This window comes from Mustela erminea, chromosome 17, assembly GCF_009829155.1.
Source record: "Mustela erminea isolate mMusErm1 chromosome 17, mMusErm1.Pri, whole genome shotgun sequence".
Lineage (NCBI taxonomy): Eukaryota > Metazoa > Chordata > Mammalia > Carnivora > Mustelidae > Mustela > Mustela erminea.
The window spans coordinates 12,183,577-12,196,177 of record NC_045630.1 but is presented as its reverse complement, the minus strand read 5'-3'; the positions used below and the strand labels follow the sequence as shown (position 1 = coordinate 12,196,177).

At 43.3% G+C, this 12,601-nt stretch overlaps 1 protein-coding gene across 5 annotated transcripts in view; it reads right to left on the bottom strand.

The window, feature by feature from the left end:
* Positions 1-8,143: 8,143 nt before the first annotated feature.
* TRAF5 (TNF receptor associated factor 5) overlaps positions 8,144-12,601 on the bottom strand; it is a 44,697-nt gene continuing 40,239 nt past the window's right edge. For 4 of the 5 annotated variants that reach the window (XM_032317297.1, XM_032317296.1, XM_032317300.1 and 1 more), the window contains exons 9-11: positions 10,957-11,097; positions 9,376-9,544; positions 8,144-8,721 (exon numbers count right to left, since the gene is read on the bottom strand). In XM_032317297.1, coding sequence (XP_032173188.1) covers positions 8,144-8,721; positions 9,376-9,544; positions 10,957-11,097 — 888 coding nt within the window. The remainder of the gene's footprint in view (positions 8,722-9,375; positions 9,545-10,956; positions 11,098-12,601) is intronic. The other variant, XM_032317299.1, reaches the window with a different exon arrangement.

Below are 12,601 nucleotides of genomic sequence, written 5' to 3'. Positions count from 1 at the left end.
CCTCAAAGATAAGTCAGTAAGGGTGTTATCAGTAGTCCTTACTCAAACCAAGATGGCACAAGAATCTCAAGGCCACAAGCTTCCCACTCAGTTCTCAATAAAAGACTACCATTAAAAGTGTTAGCCCATTTAGGACCCCCTCTCTAGAGAGCTGCTTCTTTCCTTTCTGTTCTCCCCTTCACTTAATGAACTTTCACTTCTCTTCACCTTTTTGTGTCCCCGAGAGTCATTCTCCGACTCAGTGAGACAAGAACCCTGCAATCCTGTAACATAAGTGAAACTGGCTTATGGTTTTCTTTCGTTGCCTTGTCCAGTTTTGCTCTTAGTTTATGGTGGATCTCAAAATGACTCAGATTAATCTCTTTTTGTATGACCTGGAATAGACCTAGAGTATGAATGATCTATTCCTTAGGTTTGAAAAACTCACCTTTAAAGCCATCTGGATGCAGTGACTTTTTTAAGAGATTAAATGTATGTTTTTTCCTAGAAAAGGATCCCTTTCATTTACATCTTCAAATTTTGTGTATTAAATTGTCTCTGTGTTATGAACACGCTGTGAAGGCACACGCAGGAGTGTCTTTCCACAAGCTTTATTCCATCATAAGCCAAGATTAACATAATTACAAAGCAGGCTCAGGATTCCAAACTCAATGAGATTTTACCAGTGGTTAATGTGGCTTCTTCCATAGCACACAAAGGATACCCCAAGTCACCCAGAAAATAAGATACCACAGGGGGTAAGGAAGTTAATAAACTGAACACGCAGTCCGTCCGTGGGCACACAGTTGAGAGAAGGCCTCGGTCAGGTCCAGGTAGCTCTAGGCACTGGCATCTTACTATGTGCAAACAGTGAAGGATCTCGGGTCTGTTCTGAGATCAATGGGGAAGATCCTTCAGCAGCAGCTGCCTTTTTATTTTTTTTTTCTTTTTTAAAGATTTTATTTATTTATTTAACAGGCAGAGATCACAAGTACGCAGAGAGGCAGACAGAGAGAGAGGTGGAAGCAGGCTCCCTGCTGAGCAGAGAGCCCAGTGCCGGGGGGGCCCCGGAGATCATGACCTAAGCTAAAGGCAGAAGCTTTAACCCACCAAGCCACCCAGGTGCCCCGGCAGCTGCCTTTTTTATTTAAGTGGTCGGACATAGAGGGCTCAGGGTCTGGAAAGCCTGACAGTTTGCTGCAAAAACCCTCCCCTTTTTAAAGGGATTGAATTGGTCAGGGGCCCCTGAAAACTTCCTGTGCCTGTGCTCTTGATCAGCCCTGGGGTGTCGGCAGCTGGTGCTGGTCTCTTTGATATCTCGTGGCTGCAGTGTCCTTAACGGCTGCCCATGGCTTGATACTGGTCCCTGCTGGACATCAGAGACTCCATCTTGCTCTCAATACTCTGGTATTAACTTTTTTTTTTTTAAATCTCACCTTGTTCTTATACATTCATGTATGTTCTGTTGGAGTCCTTTTTCTTTTCTTTTTTTTTTTTTTAAAGATTTTTATTTATTTATTTGACAGAGAGAAATCACAAGTAGATGGAGAGGCAGGCAGAGAGAGAGAGAGAGAGAGAAGCAGGCTCTCCGCGGAGCAGAGAGCCCGATGCGGGACTTTATCCCAGGACCCTGAGATCATGACCTGAGCCGAAGGCAGCGGCTTAAACCACTCAGCCACCCAGGCGCCCCAGGAGTCCTTTTTCTTGATCAGATTTATTGAACCACCTTTTGATTTTTTTATTAATTTTGATTGATTTTATTTGATAACCTTTATCTAGAAATTTTTTCTCTTTCATTAATGTATGCCTTCATTAATTTCTTCCTTTTTTTTTTTAGGCTGTCAATTTTTTAAAAATTAATTTATTTTTTAAATTTCTTTTAATTTATGTTTTTATTCCTTTTTTTAAAAAGATTTTATTTACTTGTTTGACAGAGAGAGAGCATGAGCAGCAGAGGGAATGGCAGAGGGAGAGGGAGAAGCAGAGTCCCTGCTGAGCAGGGAGCCTGATGCAGGATTCCATCCCAGGACCCTGGAGTGGTGACCTGAGCCAAAGGCATTCGTTTAACTGCCTGAGCCACCCGGGTGTCCCTCTGTTTTGTTTTAGATATGTGTTTAACGAGTGCATATATGTGCCCCCACACTGGACATATTTCCTCCTTTAAAATTAAAATTTAACCCTTTCGTAGATAATGTGCTTCAATTTAATTCTAACTTGTTTTTTCTATATATTGTACTTCCTATTGTTTTCTTCTCTTTTCTGTCTTTAGTTTGATAAAGTTTTTTTTTCTCCAGATTTTTTTTCATTAGTAGTTTGGAAGTTATATGTTCAATTTTTATCTAGTGGTTCTCTTATTATATTTTAGTTCATTAAATTCCTATTTTTATATAAACATATGGAGTTTATCAGCATTTTTATGAGGTGTCTTATCTACTGGTTAAGAGTAGAGACTCTGAAACCAGATCACCCTGATGCAAATCCTGGCTTTTCCACTTATTAGCTGTGTGACCTAGAGCTTACTATATACCTTCTCTGCGCCTCAGTTGCCTCATCTGTAAAACGGGGATAAAATAGCATATACCTGATAAGATTATTGTGCAGATTAGTGTGTTAATGTACAATTAATATGTAAAATTCTTAGGACACTGCCTAGCACGCAGCACCTAGATCTCTCTAATCACTAGATTTTTTCATCTATGAAATGGCATAATACCTGCCTAGCAGATTTGTTATAAAGATAACACATTATTGTATATATATTATTCAGTTTAATAAAATGAGCACCTTCTACGCATTTGAATTACCATGGGTTTTGGCTTCAAGGAGTTCATGATTTAGTAAGGACCCAGACACAGTGGAGTATGACATAACCTTACTACTGTTCCCATGTCCTCTCCTGTGCCCTTCTAATCTATGTCCCACACAGAGCAGTTTCAGAACACATTAATCAGACCATGTATTCCCCCGCCAAAATTATTTCCACTTCTGTTACACTTTACATAAGCCACAGTCTCCATTGACTTTAACACTACACTCTGGGTCCTGCCTCCTCTTCTGATCTCATCAAGTGGCACTGTCCCCTCTTCTGGAGACTCTTACCACCCAGGCTTCCTCTCGGTTCCTTAAACCAACCCTCTCATTCCTCGGTGCCCTCTGCCCCGAATTTTCATCCCACCTACGCTGACTCATCATGGCAGACTCATCTTTCAGGTCTCAGCTTGGCTCAGTCAGGTTCTTAGTTACAGACAACAGAATCCACTCCGGCTGAGAGCGGGTCTTGATCAATATTGTGCAGCCCACAGAGTCCCCAAGAAGATCAGCAGCCAGACATGCGAGTAGTGACAGTCCACTGCTCCCACCAGCGCTTGTCACCAACACAACTTCCACAAACACGGGCTTCGAAACTCAGGGCTCTCCCTCTGGGACGCTCGCCACTCTCACCACCGGTTAGGCAGAGTTTTTTGGGGGGCACATTTCCTTCTTTGTCTAGCAAATCTTTCTTGCAACAATAAAGTTGAATCTTTCTGACTTCATCTTTCAAGTTGAAGTTCTGTGTAACCATGCCTAGGTCACCTCTGCTTGGGTTGCAAAGGGGGTCCAGGAGCAAGTCTTCTCACAGGAAACTCTTCAGGTATTAGAGGGATGTTCAAAAGTCCTGGACATTCCGAGAACCTGTCACATGAACGCTAAATATCATGTTACCTCAGCCAAAGGCCTTCCCTGACAGCCCTCAGTATACACATACTCTCCCCAGCCTGGCCCCATATTCTTTCACTGTGCTCCGCCATCTTCTTCAAGGCATTTACCACAGCTTCTATTGTCTGTTGGTTCAAATGCCTTATAAATGCTGGCGCCAGAGTCTGGTCTCCATGTGGAATTTCATTCAAGTAAGTATCAAGCATCCAAAAATAATTTTAAGATGTATTTCTGTTCTTAACATGGGTCTCTTGGAAGAAAAAAAAAATCATCGAAGGGGATCCAGTCACAATTTTCAACCGTTCTCATAGGTTGGTATTCCTTTCTCTTTGCTCATTCCCCCCAAATCCTCCTGTGCATGCGTTTAGTGTTTATTTGTACATGTTTTTTGCCTGTTCTCTTGCACCAAAGACATTCAAAATGGGTCTGAGAGATCCACCTTTCTCAGGGCACAGGGGGAAGAAGTTGAGAGACCCAGGAGCCTGAGAACATAGACACATTAAGCATTTTGGTTCACTGTGTGTGTCTGAAATCCAGATTATAAATTTTACTAAGACAGGGACACTCTCTGTTCTATTTGTGCCTAACGCAAAAACCTGACAAACACATAGCCAATTAACATCTGTTTTCTGGAAAAAAAGAGAAGTCCACCAACTGAAGAATAGAGAAGGTAGTACACAGCACAAAGCAGGAGCTCTTGACTTAGTGAAGGGTCGGTTCAGGGACGTTCCAGGGGTGCGGTGAGAGAGGAGTTTGGGAAGGCATCCTGGAGAAGACAAGGCCACAGCCGGATCATAAACAGAAAGAAGTCACCGTGCAAAGAAAAAGGGAAGGTTAGAGAAGAGTTCCAGGTAGAAGTGCAGCACCAGCACAGAGAAATCCCAGTCAGCTTGCGCGCTATTGCTGAAGGTGAGGTAGGGGGCCTGGCAGAAGGCCGGCAGAGGGGCCGAGGCAGGCACAGGGGGCCTTGTATGCCATGCCAAGGAAGTCTGGCTTTCTCCTGTGGGTGATGCAGCCGCAGCAGGTAGAGTGAGGAGTCTCTCTCAGATTTTCATTTTAGAGATTACTGGGTGACCGTGTGAGGTTAGATGTGACAGCGACAAAAGAAAAAAATAAAAGAGTTGTGTAGCAAAAAATGTAGGCCTTCAAACAGGACAGTAGTTGAGAAGTAGTGGACAGTAGGGATAGGTCTTAGGGATAAGTTTAAAGAAATTACTTGGAGGTCAGATTTGTAGTACTGGGTGGGTGACTGGATGCGGAAAGGGAGAGAGGAATCTGGAATGGTGTCCAGACTTCTGGCTTGGAGGATGAGATCATTAGTTGGGGTGGAATTAAGGGGAGGAGTCATGGGTTGGCCGTGGTGGAGAGAGCCGGAAGACCTCCAGTTCTGAAGTGGACTTTAAAGTAGCTTTGGGAGGGCGTCTGGGTGGCTCCGTTGGTTAAGTGTCTGCCTTTGGCTCGGGTCATGATCCCAGGGTCCTGGGGTCGAGTCCTGCATCAGAGACTCCCTGGTCAGCAGGGAGCCTGCTTCCCCCTCTGCCCCTCACCCTGCTTCCGTTCTCTTGCTCTGTGAAATAAACAAAATCTTAAAAAAAAGATAAGGTACCTTTGGGACGTCAAAGATTAGATCTGCAAATTGGATATTTGAGGCTGCAGCTTAAGGCAAAGGCTAGAGGTAGAAACGCTCTGGAGGGGGGAGCAGCTCAGAGGGGAGCGTGGGTTTCAGAGTTGGCCGCGGGGTGCACTGGGAGGGGTTGCTGTCGTCAGAGGGGCGTCTGGTTCTGCCGACATTCTTTTGCCTTCCCACCTTAGCACTGCTCTTCCCTCTGACCATTCCTTCTCCAAATGCTTTGCTGGCTCCTCCTTCCCTAAAATGTGGGGTTTTCAGGTGATTTCGCCACCTGGGGCCCTACTGTGTGGCCATCAGAGCTTTGTCTCCAGTCCAGAATTCTTACGTAAGGCAAAGACCCATGTCTCCGACCACTTTTGAAGAGCAAAGTGGTAGTTGGACTGATTGTCCAAAGGACACGCAAAGAGGGTGTGGCTCTCCCTTCTGTTCCTCCGCATCCGAGACCGGCACTGTGAACGGACACTGCTTGGGACTATCTCTTGTTTCCCTGACAAATCAAACTTGGACATCAGGGGTCAGAACGCAGGCCTGTTCATATGCATTGATATGTCCCCTCCCCCCGCCGACTCTACTTTAATCCTGTACATACCTTTCTCAAGCTTCTTCACTTCCCTTTTATGCCTAGTATATTGTTTTCTCCTCATTATGAATTTAAATCAGACGAAGAAAGAGATAAAAATGTAATTGTTTCTGATAGAGGGGTGGCTGGCTGGCTTAGCTGAAGAGCACATGACTCTTGATCTTGGGGTTGTGAGTTTAAGCCCACGTTGGGTGTAGAGATTACTTAAAAAATAAAATTTTTAAATATTTCTGATATAGAGTAAAAATAACTGCTCCGATCATAAAAAAGGAAAAGAGTTTACACGGATTCACTTCTTTAAAACAAAAATCATGACTCTTATTTTTGAGAAAGGGGTGCTTTTTCCTCTGGAATACCTTGTTCCATGATCACTGCTCCAATGATGAAGGGACTCTTAGCTCATAAGCAAACCATGCCATGACTTAAGCTATTTATGTGGAGAAGCTGGTTAGAACACAAAACCAAAGTGCTAAATTCATTTTAAAATGTTTTCCATACCAGCTACTTCAAACTAGTGATAACAATATGATCTTCTAGTCCCAAGGAGTTGGACCGGATTAAAAACACTGAAAACAAACACACAGAACCAGTGGGTCAGGCTTTGTGAGCGGTGCTTGTGTGAGGTCAGTCCATTGATCATCACTAGTACCCGAGTTCAAAGGCTACAGTGTGGTTCTTTAGTATGCTTCCATTGTGAACAAATTCTTTGAATTTAAGCCTTTGGCATGGTTTCTGCAATGACGACTCTTTAGCATCTTAAAAAATTTCACAGAAGAGATTAAGAGAGTTCCAATTATTCCAGAAGTTACTGGTATAAAAATCACGTTTCTTCTATCAGATTCAACTGTTCAGCAGGTGTAAGGTGCGTGGTCAACACCTGAGGGAGCTGCATTAAGAGGCTCTCGGCCCATGGCACTTTGCCCTCACGCACTCGAGGGAGCCAGCTTGAGTGTGAGTGAACACTTGGTTGCGTAACAGTGACGCGGCTCAGGAAAACTGGGTACTTTTTTGATCAGCTTACGGTTAACAACAGACAGAAGGACTCATTTTGACTTATATATAATATACATCCTGGTAGAGAGACCGACACGGACAGATGTGTAAGAATATATTCATCTCTGTTTTCACAAAGTACTCACAACTTCGACAAGAAAAGTCACAAGTTTATATAAATGCCCATTTTCATACCAATTTGTGAATTCAGAAGTTCTCTCAAAAAAGAATAGGAGATACTGCTTTTCGCAATCAGTTTGGGATGAGAATACTTTTGATACCATCGGCATAATCATGGTGTTCTTCCTAGGTTTTAAATTTCCCTTATTCATTTACGACATTTCTCTGTCATTTGCTAAATTCTGCCCATCCTCATATTAACTTACTATTGTTACAAAATACCTTTAAACGAGGTGTATACAGATACAGGTACATATATATTTACTGAACTGAACCTCATGAAACTGTTAATACTTGACCTTTTCTGATGTATGAAAATAGTTTTTTCACATGGTAGAAACTAATAAAATAGGACCTTTAGTTGGACGGTTATATCTCCATTTATATATGTATGTATTCTATCTCTACACACACACACACACGCACACACACTACACAATCAATGGGAAGAATGAAAATCTCTCTATTCACCAGTTCTAATGCAGCCTTGCAAAACTGTACTTGCTGACCACTGGTGATTTTTAATGAAAATGTTTAGAGGTATAGTAATTTCCGCAAATTTAGCACTAGACCAAATAAAGCCTGGTCCAATCCAAACCAGGCCAACTGTCTTTGAAAGCACACCACCGAACTGTGTAATGGGCACAGCCTATCCTGAAAGATGGCTTTTGCAGGCTTATGGTCAGGTCTAGAATCAACAGGCCAAATAATAAAATGCTGGAGCATTTTCAATTCTTCCTCTGTGTCTTTGGTAACATTCCACACAGTGCCTGCTCTGAGACACCATACCAAGCACCAGTAAAAGAGAGAGGCCCCAGACCCTGCTTTCAAGAAACTTGACATCTTTTAAGAGAGATAAAAATATAAATAATGAGAGGATAGTCTAAGTGTTATAAGTTTCAAACTGGGACAGAGTAAAATGTAAAAGGCAGATAGCGCTTGAGAAGTTTTTTAACTGACTTCAAACATCAGGGGCTACAAGCCCCTACAAATGTGTACTGAGCTCCAGTCCGTCCATGTGATAATCATAGGTCTCCTCCTCCGTGTTTCTGGCCCGGCACGCCCTTCATCACCCCACACAGGGACTAGAGGTCCTCCAGGTCGGTTAAATCCACGGCCACTTTCAGGAACATGGTGTCGTCTTTGATGTAGGTGTTCTTGGCATTCTCCAAAGTGGAGTGTGCCACGAAGCGGGGACAGCCAGACGCAATGTTCATTTCCCCGTCCGGTCTTTTAAAGCTACTGCTGCTGGGGTCGGCCTTGAAGGTCTCCATAATGTGGTTCTTTTTGCCGCTCTGGTCCAAAAGCATCAGGGTCACCCTCTGCCTGAACGGCCACTGCAACAGGGAGTCAAACTCCCCTCGCATCACCACGAAGTACAGCGACAGGTGTGTGCCCTTCCCGGAGCCGTCCCCGTTCAGGTAGGCTCTAGCACAGAGCCGGTAGCCGCACCGGCTGGTGTAGAAGGGCTGGCTGAAGATGGACACCGTGTGCCCGTCCAGCGCCTCCCTCTTCTTCATCTTATAGTCTGTCACCTTCCAGATGAGCTTGCCGTTATAGCAGGCCCCTTCTAGCAGCTTAAATCGCTCTTCATTTTTATTCAGTTGGGCTTTGTGGATATTGATGTGGGCATCGTGTTTGCTAGTCTCCCCTTCCAGAACAACTGCGAAGGGGGGAAAAAAAAAAAAGATACCACAGGCCTCAAAGCTGTCTTTAGAAATTGCCCGAAGTGGAATTCTGGTATCTGAAGAGAACTGATAAAATTCTGACATCCTAAAAATGAATCAAATTCATTGTCCACCAATGGACCCTTTGTATTAATAGTTAGCTCAATAAATCTCGTGTCTTGGCAAGAGTAGAGAAATTCATACTCTTGAACGGAAGCTCACCAAAGTGTAGAGGAGATGCCCAGCATTGAACTAGCGTGCATTAGCAAGGTGAGCCTCATTATTTAATCACTGGAAGGCTTTTAAAGAGCCAAACCCTTTTATATTTTTCTATTCTTAAAGTTTCCACCACATCTCTCTCTCTTAGCTTTCTCATTACTTGCCACTCTCCTAAAAAACCACCACTCCCTGTTTCTGGAATTTCCTGGCCCATTTCCACCCCCTGCCTATTCCAGCGTCCCCTCATCACCCACTGTCACTCCCGTCCCCAACCCTCCCCTGCCCCCGCCCCCGGAGTGGCCAGAGTCTCATGCTGTTCTGTTTCCCAAGTACCAGATTCGGCCATTGTTTATCCCGGACAGCTGGGACTCTCCATCTGGCTAGATGCAGACCACAGAATCATCCAAAGAGAAGTAAAACATGACACATACCTAGTCTTTGATCATTGGTTTCTAGCAGAGTAATTTTCTGTTTCACTGTATCAATCGCTTCCACCAAAGCCCTCAGATCAAATTTACTTTGTTGCTGGCTGGCCATCTGCAGTAACTGGCGCACTTGAGCTTCTAGCCAAGCTGACTTGTCAATGTGACTGGAGAGAGCCTTTCAGTACAACACGGATCATAATGTCAAAAAAAAATTTTTTTTTTGTTACTATCTTAGTAATTAACTCCCTGAAATTAAATGTTTTCAACTCAAACATTTCAAATTTAATTAATCCACTAATGAAACGAAAAAGGCACAGTCCAGAAGAGAAAAGTTCAGGGAGGATCGCAGAGAGATGAACCACTTACTATCTTCCTCCCCGACCCAGTCCCAGCTCCTGTTCCAAATCGTTAAACTTCTCTTCATCTCTTCATCTGACTTTGACTCCGCCCTCAATTTCTTGCCATTTGGTTCTCTAACCTACGTTTGTATCTCTGTTCTATTGTCTCTCCCCTTGCCTTACAACTGCCTTCTCAGAGGCTACTCTCCTGATCCATTCCTACTCCGCTAGAAGGCAGAGAATGAGCTGGAAGGAGACCCACCCGCTGGGCCGGAGCACTAGAGGGGGTTGGAAGTGCCCTGAGGGAGGGCTTGAACTTGTGATTGTTCTCCATGGATGGGAGAAATTGAACAGAACTAGACTTGTGTTAGCCCCACCCCGCCTTGCCCCTCAGTTCCTTAACTCTGAAGGGTTTCTGGGTTAGAAAAAGGTCAGAATTGAGCTAAATACCATAGGAAGGATTTCCTTTTTTTCTTTTTTTTTGGCTGGGCAGGGATTTCCTTTTTTTTTTTTTTCCCTACACACACACACACACACACACACACACACACACACACACACAAGTATAGAAAACACATGGGCTGCATTTTTCTGGGAGAGTCTACATTTCAAAAATACAACCCATACCCATGTCTTAAAATTTTTTCACTATAAATTTTGTAATTATAACAGAGACAATATTCATCAGAAATGTGTTTATGGTTAACCTTCACGATTTGCAAAATCATTTTTGCTATATTTTAGTGTTGCTTAAGGCATCTTCTTCCCAAGGGAATGAACAGTTTCACTTTGTTGACTGCAAAATGCAGAACTATAGATTCTCTCAAAGAATTTGCCATCAAAGGACTAATACTGGCCCAGTATTAATTACAACCCCAATTGCCATAAATTATATAAAAGTATTATATCAATGTTACATGTACGGACACTGTTAAATGTTGGGGTTATGTGAAAGAAGACCTTTATTCTTAACGAAATACAGACTGAAGTTTGTAGGGATAAAGGGCCCTGATATACACAGCTTACTCTCAAATGGTTCAGAAAGAACACACAGAGAGACGGACAGAGATATGGGACAAAATGCTGACAATGAGCGAATCTGAGAGAACACAGTCATTTTTAAGCACTAGCTTATCTTTGTAGATTTTCTTTACATTTGAAATTATCTCCATTTAAGAAGTTGTAAGAAAAACTTGGACTGCCAGTTGAAGGCTAAATCTTGGCTATGAGTAGAGAGGCCGTTTCTCACCTGGATGTTTGAGAGGAAGCTTCCATTTTTGCCAAACAGCTGTGCAAACTGCTTGAACTCCTTTTCGAATTTCTTTACAGTTTCTGCTAGCTGCTGGATTTTACTTTCTTTCTGCTCTAGGCTCTTATATAAATCAGAAATCTAGTAATAGGAATGTGAATGAGATCATTTAAATGCATGGATACAAATTAAAATAATGTAAATATATGTCTAGGAAAATATTGCAGGTAAGAAAGTGTTTCTAGAAAAATACATACACATATATACATTTTTAGGGAAATATTTGTCAGTAGTCTCCTATATAATATCTTCGGGCACTTAAAAAAAAACAGATGCACAGATTTCTTGCCAGCCTTTTCTATACTTAACCCGCTCTGACGGTTCATCTAACGACAGTGACATAACTTGACTAAATTTTCGGAATTGGTTCTCTTCATTCATTCAGAGTGCACTTGTAACAACCACAGAGTACCAATCACCATCACAATAGATGCTCTCTGCACAGTATCAGTAGTAACAGCTGAAACGTGCTGAGTGTCTGTCCTACCCTTACATTCATTAGCTCTTTTAGTACTCAAAGAACCCCATGAGTGGGGTATGACTATCAGTGCCATTTTACAGACAAGGAAACAGAGGCAGAGAGTTTAAGTAACCTGTACAGCATACAGCTAGCTTAGCAAGTGGTAGACAAATCATGTTCTGCTCTTAGAATCTGTAACGTATTGGAGGGAAATAACCAAAGCCTTAGTGTGAGCCGAGACGGCTCTTCTCATATACCCTAATCCATTCAGTCATCCACACTTACCAACTTCGACTTCCAACACGCAACAAAACGAACACGACTCTTATATCCACTTCTTGTTTCAACTTATTTCAACGCCTGTTTTAGCCTTCATTATTTCTCACCTGGGCTGTGACCACAGATTCCCAACTGGTCCTACACCACCCCTCACAGTCCTTCCAGAAGGGAAGCTCTATGGGAACTGGGACACGGGTCCCACGGTTCACTGTAACCCTAGGAACTGGTCTGGTGCCCGGCATCAGCAGGTGTTTGAGACATACTTGTTAAGTGATTCTATGAATGAACGATGCTCTCCCTTTCTTTAGTCTTGTTTTCCTCAAATTCATCCTCCATGCCGCAACCAGAGTAATATGGAGGGACGAATGTCATCTTGTCACCGCCCCCTCTTCCTTGACTATGAGGCTAGTTACACACCCTACATGATCTGCCCCTGGCTACCTTCTCAGCCTCCTGCCCAACCACGTCCCACATGTGCCCTGCCCAGCAAGACTACACACGTCCATTGTCCATTGGGTCCTGCTTCCTCAGATGCTTCTTTCTCCATCTAGAAACCACCGATTTTTCAGTCCCCGCTCAAGGGCACTTTCTCTCAGAAATATTTCCTCACTGGTACCACCAAGCTAGGTCGTCTCTCAAATTCCAAGACCCCCTGGCCACACTCTAGCACGTAACTTACCCTCACTACCCGTATTGCTTTCTGGGGTTGTTTTGCGCTTTTTCCTCCACTAAACTGTTGAGGCTACATCTCACTCAATTCTTCTTCCCCAGAGTCTAGCACAGTGCCTGGCCCCCAGAGGGCATTTGATACACGTTTATAAGAGAATACACAAATGGCTGCAATGA